The following is a 26,802-nucleotide window of genomic DNA, read 5'->3' on the forward strand; positions in this document are numbered from 1 at the left end:
CCAAAGGTTTCTTAATTTCGAAATAAATGAAATATCGATGCACAGATGAAAATTTGGATAATTACAGATAACAACAGCATCGTGTTACAAATTTCTACAATTGCCTGGTGAAACCGTGTTGTACGAAGCCCAGCTGAGCTCCATAATTGATGCGAAGTCGGATCGTGACGCAGAGACGTCGTTTTACACGAGGATCGGTTGTAGAGGAGAGTCGGATGGTACCGGATGTCACGGCGGCATACCAAATAAAGGGCTGCGATCGTGATTCGGACGGTAGACGCGTTCGCACGTGGTCTGCAGCGCGTTATGCAATTCCGCGAACGGACACTTATGCGCGCCGCAAAACGTCAACGCACTACTGGCACGCTTTTCTTCTTTTTCACCGCGTGCTCGATCCATCCGCCGCGACTGCTCGCTCTCTGCTAACGGCGAACAACCGGTAGTCCTCCTTGTACTCCGCTTGAATCGATCGGCCCGCACCTGCTCTTCCTTTTCCACTCTCCCATCGCTGCGTCATTCCTCTCGACGTCGAACATTCGATTACACGCGCGTCGAATGTTTTCGCATCTTTTAAATACGTTTTGAATGATAGCACTCGCCTTCTGGCGATATTTTTTGAGACGAGTCGGGAAGTCGTATGATACGTTGAGTTTCAGGCTTCGAGTCGAACGATTAAGCGGAACAGTTGAAGAGAAATCGCGAACATTGGACAATAAAATATATTTTATTGATTTATTAACAAGATAGGATTGAGCAGTTATTTTTAAGATATTGGATCGTTTAACCCATTCACTGCCAAGGACGAGTATACTCGTCTTTGATTTTATGCATGCAAATGATTATCTATGATAATATATGTACTTTTACCAAGAAATGACAGAACTCTGGCAAACAATACCACTCCAAATATAAATGGCAATGGAAATAGCTTCATATAATCTGAGCTTAGCAGCGAATGGGTTAATGTCCATAGTTTCTGATTTCGTACGATCTTCATAATTGCAAAACATTCGATACGAATGAAAAAATCTATTACCCTCAAAGAAAGGCTAGAGATTTGTTAGAAAAGAAATAACCGCTGAACGACTCAAATATTCAATTCTATACAAGCAGGCCTTTGAACTGTACCGAAATGTCGCCTCGAGAACATCCTGAACAACCTGACAAATAAATCCGCGCGTTACAAATCTAACCCATTGCTACGACCCAAATGGATTAATCGTGTCCGGTTCGGCTCGAGCGTTGAGCAGCTGTTCCCTCCCCCATCCCTCTGGGCAAACGATTTTCCCAGGAAGCGGCTGCAGTTGTCGAAGAGGACCGCGTATCTACAACGAATCGACGATTTTATCGATCCACCGGTTCCTGGGGCCGCTCTTCATTAATTATGCGATCGGCACGGATCGGATAATGATTCCATTAAGCACTGATGAAAAGCAGGAATCCTTAAAAGATTCCTGGACAGAGGATAGGTTAGAGGACGCGTGTCTCCTTCGAGAGCTGCAACAGCAGCAGCATCCTTCTCGGACGATGGTCTTTAACGAGCCAGCAGCCCTTCCGCGGCTGGTCGAGGGCCGCGCGTGGAGAAACGCAGCCGTCCCGGCACGACGCGGTTTACCGCGGCGGCAACTAGATTTTAATTGATCCACGGCGGCAATTAAGCCGATTAGCGCTCCACCGTTAAGAGCTTAATCGTCCGTAGATCCCCCTCGCGTAATGGGGCACGCGTACCGCTTTTGCTGCGTCCCGAGAGTTTTTAAGGACGCTTCGCCGACGCCATTAAGGTGACGAGCCGCTCCACAAGCGCGATACACGCGGTGCGTTTGTCGAGAATTAGAAGCATCGTGATTTCTCAAGCGAGCCACTGAAGGGAGGATTTTGATCGATGGGTATCTTGTTTTTTGAATCAAAGCGGCTGGGCTCGAGTTTTTGGTGTGATCGCCAGTCGTGCAAGAAGAGAATCTTGTAATAACAAACCTCCTTTTATACCAATCAATCTTAATAATCTTGTAACTATGTTTCGAATAGTTATTAAGTCACCCTCATATTCTATGTATAATTGAAAGACGAATATGTTTCAATGGTTCATTTAGAAAACTCAAATGGTCCAATACTATCGTCCATTTAAAAACCCCACCCCAGCACTTATCGAAGCACTTATGTTTCGAATAGTTATAAAATCATCCCCATATTCTATGTACAATTGAAAGACGAAAATGTTTGAATAGTAGCGTTCGTTTAAAAAACCTATTCCAGCACTTATTGAAGCACTTATATTTCGAATAGTTATAGAGTCATCGCTTTTTTCTATGTATAATTGAAAGACGAAAATGTTTCAATGGTTCATTTAAAAAACCCAAATGATCCCATACTATCGTTCATTTAAAAAACCCATCACACGGTCGAAGCACTTGTGTTTCAAATAGTTATAAAATCACCCTCATATTCTAAGTATAATTGAAAGACGAAAATGTTTCTTCAATGGTTCATTTAAAAAACCCAAATGTTCGAATAGTAGCGTTCGTTTAAAAAACCCACCCCACGGTCGAAGCACTTATGTTTCGAATTGTTATAAAGTCACCCCCACATTCTATGTATGATTAGAAAACAAAAATGTTTCAATGGTTCATTGAAAAAAACCCAAATGTTCGAGTAGTAGCGTTCATTTAAAAAAACCCACCCCGTGGTCGAAGCACTTATGTTTCGAAGTCACCCCCATATTCTATGTATAATTGAAAGACGGAGATGTTCGAACAGTAACGTTCATTTAAAAAAAAAAAACCCTCCCCACGGTCGAAGCACTTGTCATTCAGTGGTGAACTCTCTATCTGGGACATTCCGAGGAGCATGCACGAGCGTAATCCGCGCGTGCACGCGGCGCCCGACCGGAATCCTGGCCGTATGTTAATGACGGCGAAACGGCATTGGCCACGTAATGCGCTGGCTGCGAAAAAGCGCCACGTAACGTCGCCGCGTAGCGGGACGACCACCAGCGTGGCGCAATAATGACGCGCGTCTCTCAATTTTATTATTTTAATGCTACGCGGCCCACGCGACCCGCATACGGATCCATCCCGATCCCCTCGCATGGGAATGGTTTCATTCAACAGTGCTCGCGGGTCCTCCCCGTTCTCTTTCACCCTCGCGCTGCGCCACCCTTCCGTTGCCCTCGTCGTTTCGACCGCGATTTTACGATCGAAAATTGCCCGTTTTCAGGATTCCTTATCGACTCGCGACTGATTCCGCTGACAAATGTTTGGGGAACGTTCTGGGACCTGTGGCGAGGATCGAGAGAAGACGGTTGTCCAGGTGAAAGTATCGATGGAACGCGTGAAATGTTATCTTTTCGCGTGGTCCTTCGGTTTTGTCGAAAAATTCGAAAAAGTTTAGGGACTGGAACTGTTGGCGGTGTTGTGACTGAGTAATAAATTAGTAGGACGTGGGTGTATTCGAGAGGAGGCCTATATAATTTTTAGAAAGTTATAGAAGTATTTTTTAGATGGTCCACGTGTCTGATAAATTTGTGTAATGCATATATTAGGGTTGAAAGAAAATATTTGGACGTTTGGTTAAACAGAGTTTACTGCCAAGTCCTTGTAAAATTAAAAATTTTAAAAAATAATGTGTTTTTTGAAAGGTCTGGTTTTTACAGATATTTATAATATTTATATATCTTGAATGCATTTCCTATTCCAAACGGCACATTACAAATTTTAACACTGGACGCTTCCAAATGCTCGATGAATACAATTTACATCCACTTCCTGCATACTTCCTGTTCGACAGATTTCCCATAGATACCACACGTATTTCCTTCCACCTCCTCTAATACCTCAAAGAAATCCACCGTAGGAAATATAAAATCAACGTTCCTTTTGTCAAACCGACTTTCTATTGGCCACGAGTCAACGAAACTATTCAACTTGATAAATGAAACTCCGCGGAAGAAGTGACTCTCTCTCTGCATTATTAAATAAGAACCACAAGGAAGAGACTTCCTGCTGAATTCAAGAACAAAGACAAAAATACATCTATCATTCATTTCGAATACCAATTTGCATCTGTCTCTAACAATTCACCAGAAGTTTAAGTAACAATTTGCATCTGTCTTTCACAGTCCACCAGCAGTTCAAATACCAATCTGCATTTATCTCTCACAGTCCGCCAGAAGTTGAAATACCAATTTGCATTTGTCCCTCACAATGTGCCAGAAGTTCAAGTAACAATTTGCATTTGTCTCTCACAATCCGTCAGTAGTTCAAGTAACAATTTGCATTTGTCTCTCACAGTTCACCGGAAGTTGAAATACCAATTTGCATTTACCTCTCACAATCTGCCAGTAGTTCAAGTAACAAGTTGCATTTATCTCTCACAGTCCACCAGAAGTTCAAGTGTCAATTTGCATTTGTCTCTCACAGTTCACCGGAAGTTGATATACCAATTTGCATTTACCTCTCACAATCCGCCAGTAGTTCATCCACGAATCTGCATTTGTCTCTAACAATCTGGCAGAAGTGACTAAAATACGCGGCAAATGAATCCCCCAAACTTGAAACAGCCTGGACGGTCCTCGCGGCGGGAAATGTTCGATTTCGATCGGCGAACGCGGCCTCAAAGTGCGCGTTGGACGCGCGGCCAATAAAATATTCATTACCGTCAGCGGCGGGTCTCCGGGCACGGAATACTCCGCGGACATCAAAGCGGAATCGACGAGTCGCTGTCCAGGACCTACCGGGCACGGTACGTGCAGGCAACCGGTCGTCACCGGCCGCGGAATTCCAAGTGGCCACTTGTCATTCCGCGCGTCCAACCTATGAAACGAATCTCAGCCGAGCGCAGCCTTCCCCTACATCGCGGCCCCGGCAATTCCGCCGCTACGAGACGGCATTTCGATAGGCGATTTCGTCGGGAGAGCGCCCGCAAGGTGGTTTCTCGCCACGAACCACGGCCAGAGGCGAGTGGAATTTTTTTTCAAGCTCTGACCCCCTTTTCCACGTCGAACAGCACCGCGGCCGAGCTACGAGGCGGCGTGGAAACGCCGCGACGCGCGTCCTCGTACTCGCGTCGGGGTTGAATTCCGTACGCTGACCGCGACCGTGGAATCCACGGTCGACTCTTGCGCGGGGTTCATTCGAATTTTGGATCGCCTCCTCGAATTGATTCAGCGAGCTTTGCTATTTTTTATTACCGTGGAAGAAAGTGGCTGAACGATGGTTGACGTTCTTTGATAGTTAACTTAAAACGGGGACTGTACGATGTGTTTGAAAGTGGTGTTACTTAGTGGAAGGCTTGTTTCTGCTTGTATCCATAGGGATGCAGGATTTGTTCATTAATTATTCGTTTTTGTTAGGGTGGTCTTTACTGAGTATAGACGAGGACAAATTTTTGGTCAGCTTCTGTGTTTCGCTATTTTTTATTTGTTGAGGTGGCTGAGGACTGCACTCTGCTTATGATCTAATATATTACAAATTGGCTTTATCATCATCCCTTTTCTCGTTTACTTTAAAAAATGAAAAGATGGTCGATATTTTTTAATATCTGAGGAGACTGTACGACGTTTTTGAAAGTGGTGTTGCTTAGTAGCAGGTTTGTTCATTAATCATGTGTCTTCTTTAGGGTGGTCTTTACTGAGTATAGACAAGAATAAATTTTTGATCAGTTTTTATGTTTCGCTATTTTTTATTTAGTGGAGTAGCTAAGAAGTGTGTCCTGTTTATGATCTAATATATTAGAAATTGATTTTATCATCATCCTTTTTCTCGTTTACTTCAAAAACTGAAAAGAATAAAGATTGGTAGTGTCCAATATTTTTTTTTTTTTTTTATCAATGACCAACGCACAGTGGTCCAACAAAAATGTGTTGGGGAAGTATTCCAATATTCGTTTACGAATCGCGCGCAGATGCCTAGATCGGTTTCTAATTAAACGATCCATCGTTCCGCAGCAACGACAGGGCGACGATTATTCACGGGGATTAATCTCGCGGCGCTCGCCGCCGGCGAAAAGATCGATCGTGGCCGTAAATCCCGCTATTAACGAAGCTAAGACAGAATTAAAGCTAATAAACGGACCCGGCATAATTGCACGTAGCCCTATGAGTTATGACATCGATCCCTTTGGCGCACGAACGCGAGTGCTAATAAGCACTTTGGCGAACTTTTTGCCGCCACGCTCCGCGAAACATCGCCGCTGCCTATCCGCCATGCGGGCCTCTAACGCGAACTCGTTACTTCCGATAAAACAACGAGATCGCTAAGAACAAAGTTTGTTCGAGGCTGCATCGCGTTTTGCGTTCTGCTCGACTTGCGCCTGAAATTCTAAGCGGAATGATAACCGAAGAAAAAGTTGTTCGAGATTTTGCAACCACACTGTTGGGGTATAATCGAGTATGATAATGAGACGAGATATTATACGATGCTAATTTTGCCTACTCTACAAGATAATTATTATTCGTGTCCGGAATAATTATGTAATGACTAAATTTGCAGCTTTAAGATTCCGCGAAAATTGTTGAATAACGCTTTAATTGCTGCTCTCTGAGTTTCTAATTTTCTTCAATAATTGCTTGGCGAATTTGCGTGTGAACGAGAGGTGTACACTGAAAATTTTGCCTCAAAGAAAGGTCAATTAAACCAAAGTTCTCAATCGAGCCATCGTCTGTCGTTTGGAATAATTATGTAACGACTAAATTTGCAGCTTTATTCAACGAAAACTTCTGAATAACGCTTTAATTGCTGCTCTCTGAGTTTCTAATTCTCTTAAATAATTGCTTGGCGAATGTGCCTGTGAACGAGAGGTGTACACTGAAAATTTTGCCTCAAAGAAAGGTCGATTAAACCAAAGTTCTCAATCGAGCCATCGTCTGTCGTTTGAACAAAAATGCCAGCGTTACCAATCGTCGACGGTTTCCGGTGACCCACATGGAGGGAACGCGGTAATCGCTTGGAGAAACGTGCGACGCGGTAAAAAAGGAAAAGCTCCGGGGAAGCCTGTGTCCCGAGTTAATTTCGAACGATCACGCGCGTCCTTTTTGCGCAATTTAATGCGAATTTGTCGGTACCAAGAGAGGACGCTGCGAGACACGGCCGACTACCCTTGTATCGACGATTACACGCGAGGACTTTCACCTTAATCGGGCTGGGACACGTCCCTCGCCTCGTACTACAATCACGAGGACAAGGCGCGCGGGTTTTGGTCATCCGGTTCGCTTTGGCTGCTCGCTTACCTGCTGTGATCTTTTATTGGGCGCGGTTTCCGGACACTCCGGGTCCGTTGGGTCGAGGCACGGCTTGCTCTGGTAGCCGTTCGTTATCCCTGCTCTCTTCATGTAGTCCTCCAGAATCTTGAACGGGAACATGTACTGCAGCTTCTGCATCTCCTCCACCATCGCTGACGGATTCAGATTCGTCCACTGGACCGGCTTGTGCAACTGCATGCCGCTGCCGTGGAACAACAGAATGAAAGGGAAAATGAATAGCTGTGCCACGTTTCGCGCAGATCGGTATTTGTTTCGATAAGAGGAGAGAAAGAAGAATATGGGGTCTTATCGCGTTTAGAAATATTTTACGTTGGTATAGTTGCGTTTTTGAGAGGAGGGGCGATATTTAACCCTTTGCACTCCTACGTCGACTTTAGTTTTCATCTCAAGAGCTCCAATGTCGAGTCCCACTCAGATGTGCACACGTTATCGATGTTGCTACTTATTATTATTATTAAGCGAGAGAAAACTTACGTGTCTTGCATCGATCTGCTCAGAGTTTCGAAATTGAAATTGAGATAAAATTCAGAGTGCAAAGGGTTAAAGTCTGTCGAGTTTGCAGAAAGAACAGTGGATGGTGGTATAAAGGTTTTACTAAATGATTCAATGTAACGATCCGTAGAATTCATAAAGGCGACGATAAATATTGCCGTTAGTGGCCAATTTGTTATTAATTTGCATATCTCTGTGATATCCGTGTAATGCTGCTATTAAATCGGCTAAAGTGTTCGAATATTTATGAGCGGTAGTCTGTACGTGATCTGAATACACTCTGATTGCATTTTGCATATTTCAAAACATTATTCAGGGTGTTCACACCTGGATGAAATTCTGGAAAGTAATATCGCGCGTTAAAATACGAAATAGCGATGAATCTCAAAATTATGTATATATTCTAAGTTATAACTAGTCTCTACTGCGTTTCAATTGTGCAAGGAATTTTAATCGAGAACTTTTAAAACCAGTAACTGCTTTAATTAGTCCAAGCAGCATAGTTCGTATCTATCTTTATCGACACGCTAAACCAACCGTTTCATATGTTACAGTTCAGTGTATCCACCTCTTATTTTATAACGCCAAACGTTTTAACAAACATTTAACGATGATATTAAGTAAAATTTATGCAGGCATACGTGTGCTTGAATATTCAACGCAAGAGTAATTATGATCGTAAATAGTAAAATCGTGCAGTTTAATAAATTTCGAAAAAAAGAAGAAAATCTGTTTAAAGATGCTTCTATTATACTTACGGTATATGCACAGGGTACTCTGGTCCTAATAGTTTGCTACCTTCCCAGAAACAGTCGAGGGGTGTAATGATGGCGCATGGTATAATACTATCGAAGATCTAGAAGCAAACATTCCTTGAGAAAACACTCTTTCCTTTCTTCTATTCAATTAAAAAATTATAAATAAATATATATTTAACTCCAAAGAACTTTGAGCTCATCGAAATGAGAAATATGTACAGAGAATTCAGAAACGAATCGATATAAGTCATAAAGTCTTATATGACAAATATAATTCGCGATATGAATTGTTTTTGCAACAATTAATTTGCATCGATTGCTTTTTCTGAATCTCCTACATGACAATTAATAACTTTAATAGTTTCGCTCGGAGAAAGTTGAAAAACCGTGCAAGGGGTAAGAAACTTGTCGATTCAGCGGGTTCGAGGGACCGAAACGATCAGCCTGACAAATTATTACAGTCGTCGAACATTATCGATCGACGTAACACAATTTTTCTAACCCAATACCGACGGGCGCAAGAAATTGACGTGTTCCGATGTATTTAATGGATTGCTTGACGACGAGTCGGGTCTACGTTCCCAGATCGATTTACGATTATTTCCTCTTTTCCTCGATAGTGGACATTAACGATCGCTATAAGGTTTTTCTTGGTAGCAGAGCATTATGGTAGGCCACCTGTGTGTTCCTGGAAACTCGGATAGGGCGATCTCTCCAGCGAAGCGTTTCTTCCTTTTTTATTCTTTTTTTTTACACCACCCCTTCCCCCTTGACTTACAAATAATATAGATTTGGATAAGATCCAGGAACTGAAAGTGCATTCCTTACATTCAGCTCTGCCGGTTGTTTTATTCATCAGGACAGAAAGAATCGAATTGCATAGATTTTTCCAAATGTGACACCAATAAAAGGTTTCTTATTCCTCTAGATTCTTATTATATAGCCTCGTCATTAAAAAATTTATAATAGAATCAAATAAAAGATAAGAGCCGGGAAAATAAGTTCGTTAAGGGAACCTAAACGCCTGCAATGCTGCAATCAGACAGATAGAATGTTTGTATGCCAAGTTGCATACGTGCAGGATAAAATCAACGCATTGAATCTATGAATTACAAATTTCTTCCAAGTTCTGATCATAGCTATTATTAAATACACGTTCTACTAATTAAATATCTAAATTGACGAATGTTATATTACAAATTCTATGCACAGTATTATTATTTGCATTATAATAGTCAGGCGAATAACGAGAATCGCTGAATGTAGTCGCGTTGCCAAAAGTAAAAGGCATGGTCGCGTAAAAAGTGAAGCACCCTATAGCTAGCTCTGGGATAATAATATTCCTGTTTGCCAGAGATACAGGACACCGCCGTGTGATTTAGTCGGCTGCTTCAGGCAATTCCTCCATACCATAACATCTATCATTCAACGGAAACCTCAAGATTAAAATATGATGAATCACACGAATACCAAGATCTTAATCTTTTTTTTTTTATTAAACATTTTGACTACTTGTATTTTTCAATACGACACTCTACAATTATTTTGAACATTTTGTAACAAACAAGAACGTTGAAAAAATAGGAATTAGAGAAGTGAAAAAAATTCAAATCGATATTTGCACTGGTTTCAAAGACTATCTTTAACACACTTTATGTATCCACTTTGTAATCTTCATGAAAGAGAACGCCTGCAATGCTGCAACCGAACAGACAACAGTACTCGTTGTCAGAACAAGTTGCAAACCTGCAGGCTGCAAGCCCTTCACTTAATCCACGAATGCACCCCTTCACATAATATTATTTACAACGATATTAATCATATTCGTATGAACAAAATAACTATGCACATTAAAATGCATTAATACGATTGCAAAGATGCAATTAATGCACTAATATCGATCTGGAAACATATGCACTAAAATGCATTATGCACTTGAAAAGTGGTAAACTCATTTGTCAAATCATTCACAAAAAAGTTTGGCTTTAAATTTATATAATCATTGTAAATCATTCGAGTAGTAACTATGCACATTAAAATGCATTAATACCATTACAAAGTTGCAATGAATGCACTAATATCGATCTCGAAACATATGCACTTGCAAGCGTAGTAAACTCATTTGTCAAATCATTTACAAAAAAATTTGGCTGTAATTTTACGTAATCATCGAACACGCTGAATCGATGGGATAAGTACAAGGGAACTTGTATTTTGTACAAAGCAGACGTGCCACATCGAAGATCGGTTGTTCCTCGATGTCGTTAAAAAAGATTTCGAGCATCAAATCGGGAGCAGCGATCGCGCGGAGAAATTCACCGCTAATATAGCGGAAGCTCGAGGCTCGAGACGCGGCGTTTCTCACGGCTTTTTCCTTTTTCCCTCGTCCCTCGGGAACTCATCTATGTAATGCGTCCGCTCGTTAGCGGCGCGCAAGGCACGACGTAGCACGCGTTTTACGTATACCCGGCGAACCGACGTTCGTTCGGCATTTCAAGCGTCGCATTCAATTTTCGACGTTTACGAGCGTACGTGAGCTGTTGTACAGGACGACGGGACGCGGCGACTGGACATCGGGAAACCAAACGAAGGTGTACGTGCTACGCCTAGCGATGGCCACGACGTCGACCCTTGACGTCTCTTTTTCGACTGTGAGAATTTTTCAAAACTCCATCGAGCTTCATTACAGAAAAACATAGAATCATATCCTTTCCAAAATTAATTTACAAATTCTTCACAGCGTTGAATAATTATTTTGAAACGAGGTTTCGTAGTTTCTTGTAAATTTCTCGGTTGAACAGAAAAAGATTAGAATGGAAATCATTTGTAACTTAAATTCTATTTGAATTTCTCTGTCACTCTCGATAAAATCAAACGATCCAACAATAGACTCCATCGCGCTTCATTACAGAAAAACATAGAATCATATCCTTCCAAAATTAATTTAAAAATTCCCCATAGCGTTAAATAATTATTTTTAAAACCAAGTTTCATAGTTTCTTGTAAATTTCTCGCTTGAACAGAAAAAGATTAGAATGAAAACCATTTGTAACTTAAATTCTATTTGAATTTCTCCGTCACTCTCGATAAAATCAAACGATCCAACAATGAATTAATTTAACTTTGAAAAACGAAGGAGAATTCCATGTACTCCATTCATTCCCCAAAAACGATCTCGCAAGAACACGATCGTATCGTTGTCGTAGCCATCGCTAGTCGCACAGTTTCCTAATGGAAATCGAGAAATCACTGTGCACGCGCAATAACGCGATATCGTGGCTCACGCGTCGAATACCTGAACAGTGAACGAACACGAGTGCAAGCTCGCGTGTCACTCACGCTCTATGTGGAGTAGTGGTGGTTCGAAATTACCTGGTCGATGTAGTGCATGTCGAAGTTGGGTATGTTCAGCGCGTAACACATGTCTTTCAGCTTCCACGTGCTGCAAGCGACACGAAAACACACGCATTCATGAATACAAGTTTTGCATCCCTTTAACCCCCGCCTGGCCGATAACAGCGGCTCGGAGAGAAATAGGGAGAGCGAGAGCGGTCGTGAAAAACCTGGGACGACGGAAACCGCCACTCCGAGCCGCTTCTCGACGCTGTCCGTAAACTTGGCGAGAAAAAGATAAACTGAACTACTCGCGCCTCGAATTGATATCGCCAGAGAAAATAAGGGGTGTCGTAGACCACGTCGTAAACGCGAAACTGTTCACTTTTACTGATATAATATGCAAAATCGCTTGGACTGGTCTTCTTTTCTTTTAACGCTGCTTTTAATCGTTGTCGATAACGTTTGGATGAAACGTATTGGAAGATTTAAACGATTGATGGTTCGATCAATGACTCGACTTGGCGCGATTCATACTTTTATAATGCAAATGAGAGATATAGTAAATAGAGCAACTGTAAGTAGATTTTGGATATTTATGGAAGTATAATTTGTCGACATATGTAAATTGTATGGTTTTAGTACGCGAGAAATATGGTTCACTCTGCCAGTAAAGTTCACGGTTTTCGTACGTATGGTTACATCTTTTTCCCGCCAAAGTCACGTCCCATAGACGTTTCGTAGATATCTCGCAGGTTAGAAAAGGAAAAAGAAAAGGCTTACATGTCAAACAGGTGTACGGTGACCTGCGTCGCCGCCTTCAGGATCGCTAAATGTTCCTTGAGTGCGGCAGGGTGCAAAATATTCGCTCCGGAATGCCTCGGCGTTTGGATGACGAGCTGATGCGTCGAGGCAGCCGCTTCACCCAGTGCCTCCGAGGCGTAGGTCAGCTCTTTTTGCAATCGTCCGCCTTCTACGATCAAAAAAACCACACGTCGCGTGAATTTCACTAAAAGAATCTCCTCCACCTCTTCAGCGTGCCTTCTAAACCATTCTCGAAACGCTAAACGTAAACACATCGCTACCAAGTACACTTTATATCCAATCACTGGGCTACATCTGTGTTCTGAAAAAATTTACCAGTTACTTTATTTGCTTTATTACAATTCTTCGCTTCCAGTAATCGAGAGAACTTCATCACACGTTAATTAAAAAAATAAACATATCAGAGTAAACATTTCGCGTGCGTTTAGCTGAAATCGAAAACTACAATCCTCTGGTACCTCTGATACCAATTACATCATCGTCAACCCAAAAACGACTCGTCATCGCGCGTTCATTAAAAAAATAAACGCATCAGAGTAAATATTTCGCGTGCGTTTAGCTAAAATCGAAAACTACAATCCTCTGGTACCACTGATACCAATTACATAATCGTCGACCCAAAAACAATCTCGTCATCAACAGTAAAAACATTTAAAATCGCTATAGAGAACAAAGTAGAAAACAGAATACATTAAATCAGACTACACGTGTCAGACTTATTAAAGAGCCTTACTAGCTGGTCCCATAAAACGTACCACCGGTAGAGATCCTAGACCCGAACCCACCTACCCATAACCTCGAACGAAACATCCAACGGCCTTACTTTATCCCCATTTCCTGCTGTATTCGCTGCCCTTCGCGAGATAGCCAGTTTCTCGTAATTTCTGGTAATTCGTCAAAGGGCGCCGCGTCTAAAATACAGGTTTGGAACGCAGTTGTCTTTCTTCAGAGGGGAAACGCACTACCTGGACCTTTTCAACGGGGCTCAGGAAGCGAAGCCACGAGCTGGGGCCCAGGCTGGCCGCTTTATTCGCGACTCGTGCCACTTTAAGCTTTCGACGGCCCGGGTAATGTTTATGCTTGGGACGATTCCTCGAAGAGAAACATCGAGAGCGTGGCTGGCGGTGTCGTAACACGCGTCTCTCCTACGGCTTTACGGATATATACCGGGAAAAATTTCTGGCAGTGTACCAACGAAAGCGTTCCCAGAAGGAGACATGGAAATAGCTCTCTCTCTCTGTACGGCTCGAAACGGACGGAACCGCGCGATCGATCTCGACTGAACGGGTCGTTAGACGCTCGCTCTGTGCCACGATCGTTTATACGCGTCACCCGTTGCCGCACGCTCGATGGATATTAATCGATCGACGAATTGAATCGGTGCTACGCTAATCGGTTCTAGGTGGACGCGATCGGACGCGCGTCCTTCAGGTAACTGCGATTCCTTCAGTTTTCTTCACCCTCCCGCTACTTTCTTGACGATTTCATTCGTGAAATCAACGAATCACTCTTTAAAAGAAGTAGATTCAGTAAAGTGTACCAACTCGAAGATCGAATATTGCAAAGAAGCAAATTGTGTAGAAAAGTGGAAGCTTTTCTGGAATCAAATTAGTCAACCAACACTCTAATTTCTTCAAATAATAAATAAACACGAGAACAACAATTATCAACGATACAAAGGGAGAAGAGAAATCGTTCACGAGCGATCGACGGTGTTCGAAGCTAGCGCAGGGTGTTCCAGGGCTCCATGTCTCAAATGTTCCAAAGAAGCAAATTGTGTGGAAAAGTGGAAGCTTTCCTCGAATCAATCGAGTTAACCAACCCTCTAATTTCTTCAAATAATAAATAAACACGAGAACAACAATTATCAGCGATACAAAAGGAGAAGAGAAATCGTTCACGATCGACGGTGTTCGAAGCTAGCGCAGGGTGTTCCAGGGCTCCATGTCTCAAATGTTCCAAAGAAGCAAATTGTGTGGAAAAGTGGAAGCTTTCCTCGAATCAATCGAGTTAACCAACCCTCTAATTTCTTCAAATAATAAATAAACACGAGAACAACAATTATCAACGATACAAAAGGAGAAGAGAAATCGTTCACGAGCGATCGACTGTGTTCGAAGCTAGCGCAGGGTGTTCCAGGGCTCCATGTCGCGCTGGGACCAAGGATACCGCGTATTCATCGGGAAGCAACGCGGGCAGGGCACGAGAATGACGTCTGACACGGGGTACCGTCGGGGACCCCACCTAGTCGGATTTCACCGTCAAAAATGCCGACGGCGTATTTGCTCGTTCCGCCACGGCGCGGCCTCCGAAGACCACCCGTGTTGCCCGCTATCAAGACGGTTCTCAACCGTGCCAGAGGACCCGCCGCGCCTCCTACAGGCCCCTCCAACAGCGGCCACCGGGTCCCCCGTCGACCCAGCGGACGGAGAACCAGCTGCGAGGGTCGACGGGCGGTCTTTCAAGTCGATATTCAGGGATGTACCAGTGGAAACGGACGAAGCGGGTCTCTCATCGTGACCAATCTGTGGGACAGGGACGAATACCGTGATCGTAAAGCTCGAAGGACGAACAATAATGAGGGCGGCGTGAAGGAACGGCGGCGACCTGGGTTACTGTGAGCGATCGTCGCACGGCCTGGCTTTCTTTGCCCACGGAATTCTCAGCGTCTCGGATTTACGGTCACCACCAGGGCTATAGATCTGGCCGTTTTCTTTTTCCCTAGCGCTCGCTTCTTCCGCGTTTCTGTGTTCGTGCGGTCGAGTGTTTTGGGGTGGGTATTGAGAACGCGGGGCGAGCATTGACGATGGTGTATTGTTGACTGTGGCGAGAGAGTAACGATTGTATAATGGGTACGTCTGTGGTTTTTTTTTTATTGCACCAGCTGAATCGACACGAGTGATTAGTAGATGTTGGAATTTTGTATGTTCTCGTGAAATTTGTAGGATGTCGATGAGGTAAAATCTGGGCGTTTAAAACGCGGGGTGAGCATTGGCGATGGTGTATTGTTGACTGTGGCGAGAGAGTAACGATTGTATAATGGATACGTCTGTAGTTTTTTTTTTTTATTGCACCAGCTGAATCGACACGAGTGATTAGTAGGTGGAATTTTGTATGTTCTCGTGAAAATTGTAGGATGTCGATGAAGTAAAATCTGAGCATTGAAAACGAGGGGTGAGCGTATTGTTGAGTGACTGTGGCGAGAGAGTAACGATCGTATAATGGGTACGTCTGTAGTTTTTTTTTTTTTTATTGCACCAGCTGAGTCGACACGAGTTTTGTATATTCTTGTGAAAATTGTAGGATGTCGATGAGGTGAAATCTGAAGAAGGTATGTGCGCATGGTTTGCGTACCGCAGCGACTTCCTCGTCAGGTGCACCACACGTAATTAAGATAAATGAGTCCTTTAATTGCTACACGATAGTAAATTCTGTATAATTAATAACGTCCCGGGTACAGAATAAAATAGAGAAATGAGGGGGGTGTGGACGTTGAATGTTATATCTAACAGTTATTAGACGTAATGGCTATAATAAAGAACGTGTATTAATAATCGCTCGTTCCACCGAGCAGCTCCTCGATTTTGTATTAGATAAGACACGAATTTCCCACTTACGATCGACGTGATAAACTAGCCACTACAGAAAAACAAGGATATGATTCATTCGACTGTTTCACATTACCCTATCCGGAGGCTGTTTATTAAATATTATCAGATAATATCCCTGGAACCGATTAGATATTTAGTTACACCCGTCGAAAGAGAAAGTTGTCGTTAAGTGCTTAATTAACCACCACGAGGCATAAACCAACGTGCTCGAAATTACTCGACGAAACAAGAACCCAACGCGAAGTCGCTATCTCGCAACAATCGCGTATCGTTCGCATCTAAAAAACAAAATAAAAAAACGCTACACCGCGTACGTAGCACTTATCATAGCCGCTAATAAAATCGTCGACGGCGAAAGGTCCCTCTCCGACCGCGGTCGTTTGAATTATTGCCGGCTAACGAACGCCGGATAATTAATCAGAAATAATTGCCCGTATTTATCTACACTCGAATCTCTAGACTGTTTGTATAATGGACGCGTGTATCGTGACGTGAGTTAATGAAAGTCGTTACGAGGCATTATGTAATACGATTCTAGGGTGGTAAGCAGCACGCTCGCGGCCGCCACGCCGGAAGGAGGGACGCCCGTTCGCCGTGGGCCGGGTCATCGTGACCCGGGGAACGAGGACAGATACGCTCTGACCGTGGACCTCGAAGTACCTACCAACACGGTAATGAAGTTGGCGTGAAGAAGAAGGGAGCCTGATTGCGCACGTTCGACCTTTTACGTACTCCCCTTGCACCGCCAACCCTTTACTTCGCCGTGTTACACCGCGTGGAATGTCGAAAACCGCTACGTGTTTGTCTTGTCGCGGTAACAATAGCGGTCGCGCTAAACGGAATCCATCGGACAGCTTCGAACTGGTGACTCAGCGGAAATGCAATTATTATATTGGTCCACCTGTGACACGCGCACGCTTCTCAAGGGTGTTATCGATACCGGATAACGTACATGACGTGCAATTAGTTATTCAAATGATGTTATCGATTGGCGAGGTGTTCGATACTTTTTGGGACTCTGTTGCAAGTCACTTTGGAGCACGTGGACATGAGCGTGGAATTTGGTAGAGGTGCAGTGTTTAGCTATTTCTGAAGGAAAATTGAACGCGTTCACTGCTATCTCTCGTATCGTACTACACCACTGAATGAAACGCAAGGATGTAATACTTGCGATCAACATTGACACGCGACAATGACGCGATACGAAGATACGCGTCTTGAAGTTCTTCTAAGTTAAGTTTCTTGTAAAGGGTAGTCATTCTCAGTAGAGAATGGTAATATCGTCGCTGCGTTACGCGCGAGGCGAAAAAACAGGGGAAACTAAACAGGAAGGGCGATTTAAAACTCCGCAGAGTCCCAGAGGAGGCGGTGACGCTGAAAAGCGGCTGCGATCGCGAGGCGTGAGTCACCCTGTACACGGTGGAGCGAACTAAATTTTATAGGCACGCGAGTTCGCGTCGGCCTCCGGGCGACGGGACGCGGTTTCCTTACGAACGGAATCACTTACAACGAGTTTCTCAACCTCCTCCTCTCAACGTGCACGGCGCCGCCCACGTGAACGTTGAAACATCGCGCGGACGAAGATGAATCAAGCTGTAGAATGCACCGCGGACCATCGAGCGTAATAAAGACACTACTCTCTACGCTCTACGTAGCAAGAAACATGCGTCTTAGCGGAGGCAACCGCGGCTCAGGGAGACGGAAAGAGAGAGAAAGAGAGAGAGAGAGAGAGAGGCCCTCGTACACAGGGTCCCTGTGATTCAGCTGTGAGCCAGAAGGGAAGAGAGGACGAGGAAGGAAGGGAAGAGACCGCGTATCTTGATTTATCGGCGGGGCGTCTCTATAATTATTTCTCCGTCCCTGTCTGGTGTACAGGGGCGAGAGATCGCGTTCTCGTCCTATCCGCACCCTTCCGGCTACCGTGATCGTACCGTGTAAGAATCTACTTTGCTCTCTGTCCCTCCAGGGCATTTTCCAATTGCCAAGCGTCTCACCTTCTGTCCACCGTCCGCGAACGATCATAGCGACTCCTACTGGTCTCTGCGGTTCGTTTCCTCTCGATCGATTAAGGGTTGCGCGGAGTTCTCTGGAGGATTGCGCGTGCGAAGACTGCTGGAGAAACACAGTACATTATCGACAGGAAGTTTGGGAGGTAACGCATATTTCCCTTTGTAATTCAGCCTATCTCGATCAATTAATCTACCCTTGTACTACACCGTGTGACTTGGCAGTCGAATACATATGTATCGCTACGGTTCTGCACGAAACGATACCACCTTAGTGTTATTCTTTCACGATGCACGATTTATCGCCTCGTAATTACTCAGATCCTGAAAAATTCTATGCACTTCCTGTGAATAAGTATACAGAGAGAGAACCTTTAATTTATCCTGAGGGTAGATGCCATGCGGGTTGCGCGTCGATCTTGATCAAGTCTTATGGTTAAAAGATTTACTTCCTCAAACACTAGTCGATGTACCATAATGTAACAACTTACAGTGACATCGAGCAGTATTAAATAGCGAGACAACCGTTGTTCCTATTACAATGACTCCAAAACGTAACGATCAAAGGGTATCCAACTTAAGTGCCCAATCTCGTCAAACGATCGACCTGGTTCGCCCCTGCTCGAGAGCAACGACGAGAATCCATCGCGCACGAAACGACCCCGTCCACCCACACGGTCATCCCCTGTCGGCGCGAACGAAGAGGCGACGTTTAGCGGATAATTCGATACTCGCCCCAAGGGGACGAGCTCGACCACCGGACGTATACGGTGCACGAGCGAGAGGGGCTTGAATCAACACACGGGCCCAAAGAAAAGCGGTGAAAGAGAGTGGAAAAGGAAGAAGGAAGGAGGGAGCTCGCAGAGACAAGCGAACGCGCGCGCGCGCGCCTGGTCCTCCTTCATCCAGCGTGGACGAACGTGAACGTGTACGCCACGGCTACGAGGGAGGGAACAGGTGCAACCAGCGCGGCGTTTTGGTCGTGCAAGCGACAGACACGACGAAAGCCACGGATGGACCGGCTGGTAAGAAGAGGAGAGGAGAGGAGGATAAAAGGAAACAGACGGATCGCTCCCACCCCCTTTTGGTGGTTCTCGTGCTTCGTCCTTAAATGCCTCGGCAGAAGCAGAAGCAACGACGGTGGCAGCCCTCCTTAAGTTCCTCCTCCTTAAATTTCAAACGAGAAGGCTGTTAAGCCGGACAAGGTAGGACACGACCGTCGAATCGTTAAAGGGATATTCCGACCGATTACCGGTTATACGTTCATTTCGCGATACTGCTAACCGAAAACGCTTGTCTACGGGGGCAACTGGCTGCGCTGGCTTGTTCTCTTTAGAACGCCGTCGAATTGGATTTTTAGCTTGGGGCTTGGGGGTCCCTCTAACGACTCCCGTCTGCTCCTAGGAACCTTGGACCATTTGTGGGCTCTGCGGTTAGATATTTTCGAGCGCGTTTTGAGAAAACCCCGTGAGTCATAAACTACAATAGCACGCGAGCAGAGAGAGAGAGAGAGAGAGAGAGAGAAGCAGAGCGTTGTTCTAACCGACTGGTACCACTCTGTAGCCATTGTTCGCGAGCACTCTGAATCGCTATCCCAGTGAATATACGCGTAACCAATGTCCGCCAGCTGTCGCTGAATAAACGTTCCACGAAACGCAGCCTCGCTCTCCTGACACTTTACGAATAAGTTCCGGAAAGTGGACTCTTCCGTTCTGGGAGCCGATCCACCCCCGAGGGGCTAACAAGATTGAACGTCTGTCAGCGTCTCAGAGACGCACGTGTGGACAGCTTTATGGCGTGCGAGAATATAAGAGCCGCGCCGCGGAATCTTTCCCTTTGCCAAGAACATTCTGAATTTCCTCGCACCCGGCGTACAGAGTAAACGCTCAGGTCGATGGTGTCCTCCTCCCTCGAACGACACGTTTAGCGAGTGCGTTTATATCCTCGTAACCACTTCGCGCCAGTTTTAGATCGCTGGTTGAACCTCGTTCACGGATGAGCGAGCATAATCGCATTTAAGACAGCCAAACATTCTATGTACATGAAAACCCTGAAGACAGTCGACTGATCGTAACAAGAGTCTCTTCCTAGCAGTCGTCGATGAAACGACGCGGTCCCAAAACCAGCAGCACCACCCTAAATGTCTCGTGGACCACGCTGATGCCAGTTAATTACGCTCGCGAACGCTCAAAAGCGATATCCGTCTGTGGGCTCGCAATCGTGTGTCGTTGCAGATAGAGTTTCAGGGTTGATGCCCATCGGATGGATAGTAGAGAGACGCGCGTTGCGAAGATGGAAAAAGGAAGGGACGCGCGAGCCAACGGGGCCCGGGCGAAGCTGGGCTAAGGCTATTTGGTACAGTAGAAACCCTCGTGGCCCCTTTCCCGACTGTTCCCTCGCGGACCGTTTCGAGGGTAGGGAGAAGAAGGAAGACGGGAGAAGAAAACGAAGGGGGCCCTTCGAGAAGCAGGCTTAGCTCTTCGAGGCTCACGGAGGAGCTGAGACTTGGCTCAATCGCTCAGGCACGCAGGCCCACCGCTGGTTGGCTGGCTGGGTTGGCTTGGCGCACACAGAGAGCCCACCGGGCCACCCACCGCGACCATTCACCGGAACCGAGCACCATCCAATCCCAGCGGTTCTCATTTTCTGCTGCCACCACGGCTTTTTCATCCCCCCAACTAGGAAATTGTCGCTGCGTTCATATCGCCGTCGATTTTCATTGATAACCGCGCTCTTATCGAGAAGCTGGTACCAATGGGTTGTTATCTGGAGCAAACTAGCGATTTCTATTGAAGAAAACGTGTCCAGCGACGGACACTTATCGTTGCTACTAAATATGGAACTAAACCAGCGCTTACTTCTCGAAGAAAGTTCATTTTTCAAGAAAGATACCCTCTTCGCTACAAATATTCCAAATCTATCGTGAGCCATATTATTTTCATCACCCTAGCTCACAACTTCCATTGGTCCACACCTAAATATCCCGATTGAAGTACAGAGATGTGCCAAATTAAAAATCCTCTTCCAGAATTCTTTCCATTTCCCTCTGTCTCGCCAAACTTCGCGAGTCAATGGTCCAATCAAGTACCACTCATCCCAGTCGATCTCGCGATCGATACCAGCCCCACGATCTCATCCAGACGAACGAGTGGCGTGCAACGATTCCGCGTTATAAACAGAAGATGAGATCCTCTGTTTACGCGGCCGTTCGTCCGTCCGTCCGTCGGTGTAACAACAACAGATTCCCGGTGGGTCTTTGGACGACGGTCTTCTGACTTTCTTATCCCCGTTGCGGCCTTACGGAATCCGATCGTCTCGCTCGCGCCTTGCACGCCTTCTCTCTCGTTCGCTCCCTGTCCACGATCCTCTTGCGCGCTCCTCTTGGCCCTCTCGCTCGCACTCGGGGCCATGGGGGCCTAATGAAGATGTAAGCAGTCGGCCGGCCCTCGTGCACGGTCGTGCCTTCGTCCTCTGTCTGTCCTTGTCACACTGACGCGCTGGCCTCCTCCTCGCGCCGGCTGGGACCGCGGGTACAGGTCGTTCCAGGAAGACGCTGCTTAGACACTTCCGAGTTCTAGCTGGGCATCGAGCGCTACCTTGGCTACGATTTTCCTTCCCGTCGAGGGAAACTCGCTCTCGAGTTGGATTCACGTTGGGACCAACGCGATCTGTGTTGGTTTTGGTTGGACGATACGTGCATGGAGAGTCGAAGAGCGATGGCCAGGGCATTGTCGTTGAATCAGGGTGTAAAGATTGTTTTCAATATTGTTGTACTGTGTAGCAGTCACTTGGGCTCGTGGCAGCTCGTTCAACGCTGAGTGAGTCGCGCTTCGTTCAACCTTGATGAGTTGCATTTCGTTCACCCCTGATAGGATTCCTCGTTTCTTGCGGTAACCTCGATTCCCGCCGCGGAATTCTGGTCCCGTTCGCATGCAACGAGCGTGTAATTAGCGTGAATGCGTTACTCCGGTAAAATGGACCGTGGATTTTTGCTTTCGAGTCTATGGGTGTGCTCTTCTGCGATTATTCGTCGTTTGAGTCGAGCGATGTCTGTTTTGTAGATTTTTATATGGATCTACGGGGTGTCATTATGTTATTAAGGATATTATAGAAATGGAAGTCCATTGGAGGAAACCACCAAAGGGATGTTCTGGATGCATCCTCCATTACAACTGTATAAAGTTCCATCAAAGTCTCTGATATCGATCTTGTGTCGCCTTTTGAGTCACATTAAGAGGTGAACAAGATTTTTAATTCCAACTTTGGGGAAACATTTCACCCAAGAACTTTGTCGCGATCGATTTTATGCCTTCAAGGCGAACACCACATCATTTATCCGATAGTTAATGGATTTTAGTGGAACATGCGCATCTGACGCGCGTCTGGTAGAAGTAAGAGCAAAGGGTGCACCGTTTCGATTGCTTTCTCCGTCAAATCACCGTCCTTTCCTCTCGCGATTCGAGAGGAAACGCCTCCTCCGTATAATGCGGATGTTCAACGAGGGAAAGAGAGAACGGAAGAGCGGAATCGGGTGAAACGAAGAGAGAGAGAGAGGGAGATTGGCGCGTGTGCCAGGGCTTCTCTGTTTAGCGAGCCTACCGCGGCGGTGTGTACGCGAAAATAAAGGCAAAACGGATTGAATTAAGTGGACGGCGTTCGATTCAGAAATACTGGGCCCCGGGACCCACCTGCGTGCCGCCGGAAAGGATATTCCCGCGATTCGGCCCGTAATCACGAATAATTACGCGCCGCTCGGTACACATCGCGGCGTTCCGTTCGTTTCAATGTACATATGTACGTACACGCGCACCCCTGGCCGCGCTTCCGCCTCGAGGTCGACTTTAATTGCGCTCATCGAGCATCGATCTCGTTCCCGAATCGCAGCTGCAGGAAACGAGGTGAAACGTGAATTATTACTTTCCTTTGACGTGCCGAAAATTGCGTTCCGTTCTCGCTTTTATATTTCTCTTTCCCGTGTTCTCGTTGCAAGATTGAAGAAGAAGAAAAAAAAAAAGAAGCATCGAGCTTTCTATTTCTTCTTGGTATACGCGATCTCTCGAATTTTCGCGCCTTTTGTCTCGTATTCTGTTGTCGTATCCACGTATTCGTTCACTAGAAAGTGGTGGGTATTGTTTCTTATTAGACCACTATACATACACATTACGTTTCTTATAATGCTAACCACTATCAACTCTCGAGTAATTTACGTTATTTTTATCGCCAACTATATGCAGGTAATGGCCATCCATAAAAATGCAAGTACTATCCAAAGGCGCGTTTAATCGCCACTAGAGAACCAGCACGATCGTCCGCAGGTGGCCAAGGGATAAGGCTATCGCTTGGTAATACTCTATTGATTTAAAGCACCCTGGGACCTCCATCGCAGAACTGTCCTCGAATAAAACGCCGACAATTAAACAATAAACAGCGCGCGCGGAACCACGCCAATAAAACCCTCTCTCGGTTCCATCCCTCGCGTTCCATTCCACACGGCGGATCCGCGCGTAGCGCGAACAGGCGAAGCGAACGGTGGCCATAAAGCAACGTTTATCGATCTCTCGCCAGCGGAATTTACGCCAGCCCGTTAAGCTTTCCGGGATATCGTCGAGTCGCGCACCACGAACAGTCGTAAACCTCTCTCTCTCTCTCTCCCTCCCTCTCTCTCTCTTCTCCTTCGTTCGCCAGTCCCAGAGCCGGGCCCTCTTCAAACGGGGCCTCGACGCGCACCCCTGTCCACTTGGCCCGTACGCGCGAACAATACTGCGCCCGCATATCCCGCCGCGGCTTGCGGTCACCTCACGGATATCCGGTACCGATCCGCGTGGCGCACGCATCCACCACCGCATCTCGAATCACCATCTCGAGAGGCGGCTACGCGCCGTGCTCGTCGTCGCACTGTCTCGTTCTCGCGCGCCGCAGCAACCACCACCGCGTTGCAGCCCTCGCGTACGCCACCGAGATCGAGGACGCAAAAAAGGCCCGCGACACCGCCGTGCAAATTGCCCGACGCTTTTTCACCCGGTCGTTAGTCGTACCCGATACGCTATTAATTAGCCGGGATAGGGTGAAAGGAATGTTCCGCGCGGACTGAGATCGCGCACCTCTGTGCGCGCAATCTGTTGTTTAGATCGTTGCTAACCTGGCTCTCTTTCTTCTTGCCAGTCGAAATTTCTATTTAAGAGTTAATTAACTTGTCGCGTTTATTGGTTCGTCGCGTGTATGAATTTATGTTGTTGTTATTGCTTGTTTGGAGTGGAGTGCTTGTGCAAGGGGTGGTAGGGTTTTCAGCGTTGCAAGTGCTGTTAATTGTTTTATGGTATCGTTAATTGGGTCGATGTTGTAGTGAGAATGTTGTTAAGTGGAAGTTTAGGTATTTGGTAAAGTATAATGCGTATGAATTTATGTCGCGGTTATCGCTTGTTTGGAGTGGAGGTAGTGTTTGTGTAAGGGGTGGTAGGGTTTTCAGCGTTGCAAGTGCTGTTAATTGTTTTATGGTATCGTTAATTGGGTCGATGTTGTAGTGAGAATGTTGTCAAGTGGAACTTTAGGTATTTGGTAAATTATGATTTCATATCGCGATGTTTAAATTGTCGATAGTAGCCCGTTTCGTAGGAATATCGAGGAGACCATGGGATTTCCAGCGAAGTAGATTATTATGTTTAAAGTACTGCTATTCCAGATGACACGTTGACCCTTCTCTCTTAATTAACGGGCTCGTACGTACTGACAAATTACCAGGGAGCGTAATTTCCCCCGTTTTAACACGGAGCGTCGTGCGCGTTTCGAAGAATTTCCACCGCAACAACCGGTAAATCTTTCCCCCAAAAACGTTCATAAAGGCATTAAACGCTCGTTACGGTGCCCGGTTGGGCCCGTTAAAACCGCCCTGGGTGACCGTAACCGCGTGGTTCCTGAAAACTTCCATCCACGACGAATGGGTTTTTAATGATTTTTCCCGCGCTCGATTATCGCGAATGGGAAATGTTTACCAAGCGGCATCCGGCGTGGCGCGTTTCTAAAACGGCATGCGCGCGCGCGCGATTCACGCTCCGCCGATTCGAGGCGTGTTACGTCCAGAGAGTCGAGCGAAGCCACGGCGAAACTCGTTTGCTCATTAAAATCTCATAAAACGCTGATACGTCTTTAATATCTGCCGTGCGCGGGACGACGCGTTTCCTGCGCGCGAGGAAATCCCACGAGAGCGGCGTTAAACTTCGGAGCTAGACTCTAGGGGACGATCCACACGGTCCGCCTCGCTTCGTGCCAAGCGGACCGGGACGGAAAAGAATCTTTGGAACAGTTACACGAGACACCGTGATGCTGCACGCTGTCTCTGCTACGTTGGTAGCGTTGCTCGTAGCTAATATTTGTTCTCGATGCAAGATAGCACTTTTTATTGTACGATGCCTCCTCGTCACGAGAGCGGAAGGTCGTTGAACCGTGCTGTGTTTAGGCGATCGATCGAATCGTTGGGCGTGGGTGAATGGATAATGGTTAGAGAGGATCGAGGAAATGATAATCTACGAGAAAATGAAGTAACGTAAAATTAAGATCAACTGTGGAATTGGTAATATTCGAATTTGAAAAACGTTAATCGATCTTCTTGCACCCTCGTTCGTTACACGCGATCAGCCCCTTTTTCAGCGTAAAAATCATTAAAACGTCTTTTGATTTCGCCGGCTGGCGCTTGGTAGCTGAAGTTAGCAACGGAGTATTCGAATTAGCGTTTCGGGCCACGGATAAATATAGAGGGGCCACCCAGCGAGTAAACTAATGTACCGTGTGCCGTAAAGCGTGGGGAATAAACCAGAGTTTCGCTCTGTTCGCACTCTTTCTCTTCCTTCGTATGCGACTTCCTCTCTTTCTCTTTACTTCGTCTGTCACCCTTTGTATTTTTTCACCCTAAATCGCAAGCATTTCGAGGCACACGCCGTTTGACCGACCTCAGCCACCCCTGCTCTCGACGAGTGATAAGCCATTAGGTTAATCAGTTGAACCGTCGCGTTCTTCTTTCACGGGTTTAGTCTCCAATGAAACGGTAAGGGTTGGTTGGGATATCGAATTTTTTTCAATATTTGAAACGATGAAAAACGTGATAAGAAAGAATAGAAGAGTCTTTGTCGTAGAAAATTAATGATTCAGAGAATAGTCTTGAAATTTCTTCCGGTCTATTCAGTGTTAATCCTCGTAGCCAGTGAAGAATGAAGAATTAAGAAAGTCTTAGACATTTATGCGTAATTTATTATATATGTATAAATGTCTGAATTTCGAAGTATCACATTGACATAATATTTAAAAAGAGATATTAAATCTGCAAAAATGGTTCAAGTAGAAATTGCTAGCTTTCTACTAATTTCTACAGAAGTTCTCGCTACTTAAACGAAGAAAGGCATTAAAGGGTTGTTAAAATATTTCGCGGACCATATGAAAATGATTGTTCAGCGCGAAAATTGTCGAAAAAATAGAGGAGACGATCGTCGATACGAGACGAAAGTATCGACGCGTAAAAGCGTGTTCATTTC

The 26,802-nt window shown here is 45.5% G+C and overlaps 1 protein-coding gene across 4 annotated transcripts in view; it reads right to left on the bottom strand.

Moving 5' to 3' along the window:
- The window catches only part of Ptc (protein patched), a 49,469-nt gene that overhangs the window by 7,268 nt on the left and 15,399 nt on the right, over window positions 1-26,802 (bottom strand). For all 4 annotated transcript variants that reach the window (XM_076893332.1, XM_076893331.1, XM_076893329.1 and 1 more), the window contains exons 3-6: window positions 12,622-12,811; window positions 11,878-11,947; window positions 8,506-8,603; window positions 7,223-7,436 (exon numbers count right to left, since the gene is read on the bottom strand). In XM_076893332.1, the coding sequence (XP_076749447.1) occupies window positions 7,223-7,436; window positions 8,506-8,603; window positions 11,878-11,947; window positions 12,622-12,811 (572 nt within the window). The remainder of the gene's footprint in view (window positions 1-7,222; window positions 7,437-8,505; window positions 8,604-11,877; window positions 11,948-12,621; window positions 12,812-26,802) is intronic.

Source organism: Xylocopa sonorina, chromosome 4 (assembly GCF_050948175.1).
Source record: "Xylocopa sonorina isolate GNS202 chromosome 4, iyXylSono1_principal, whole genome shotgun sequence".
Lineage (NCBI taxonomy): Eukaryota > Metazoa > Arthropoda > Insecta > Hymenoptera > Apidae > Xylocopa > Xylocopa sonorina.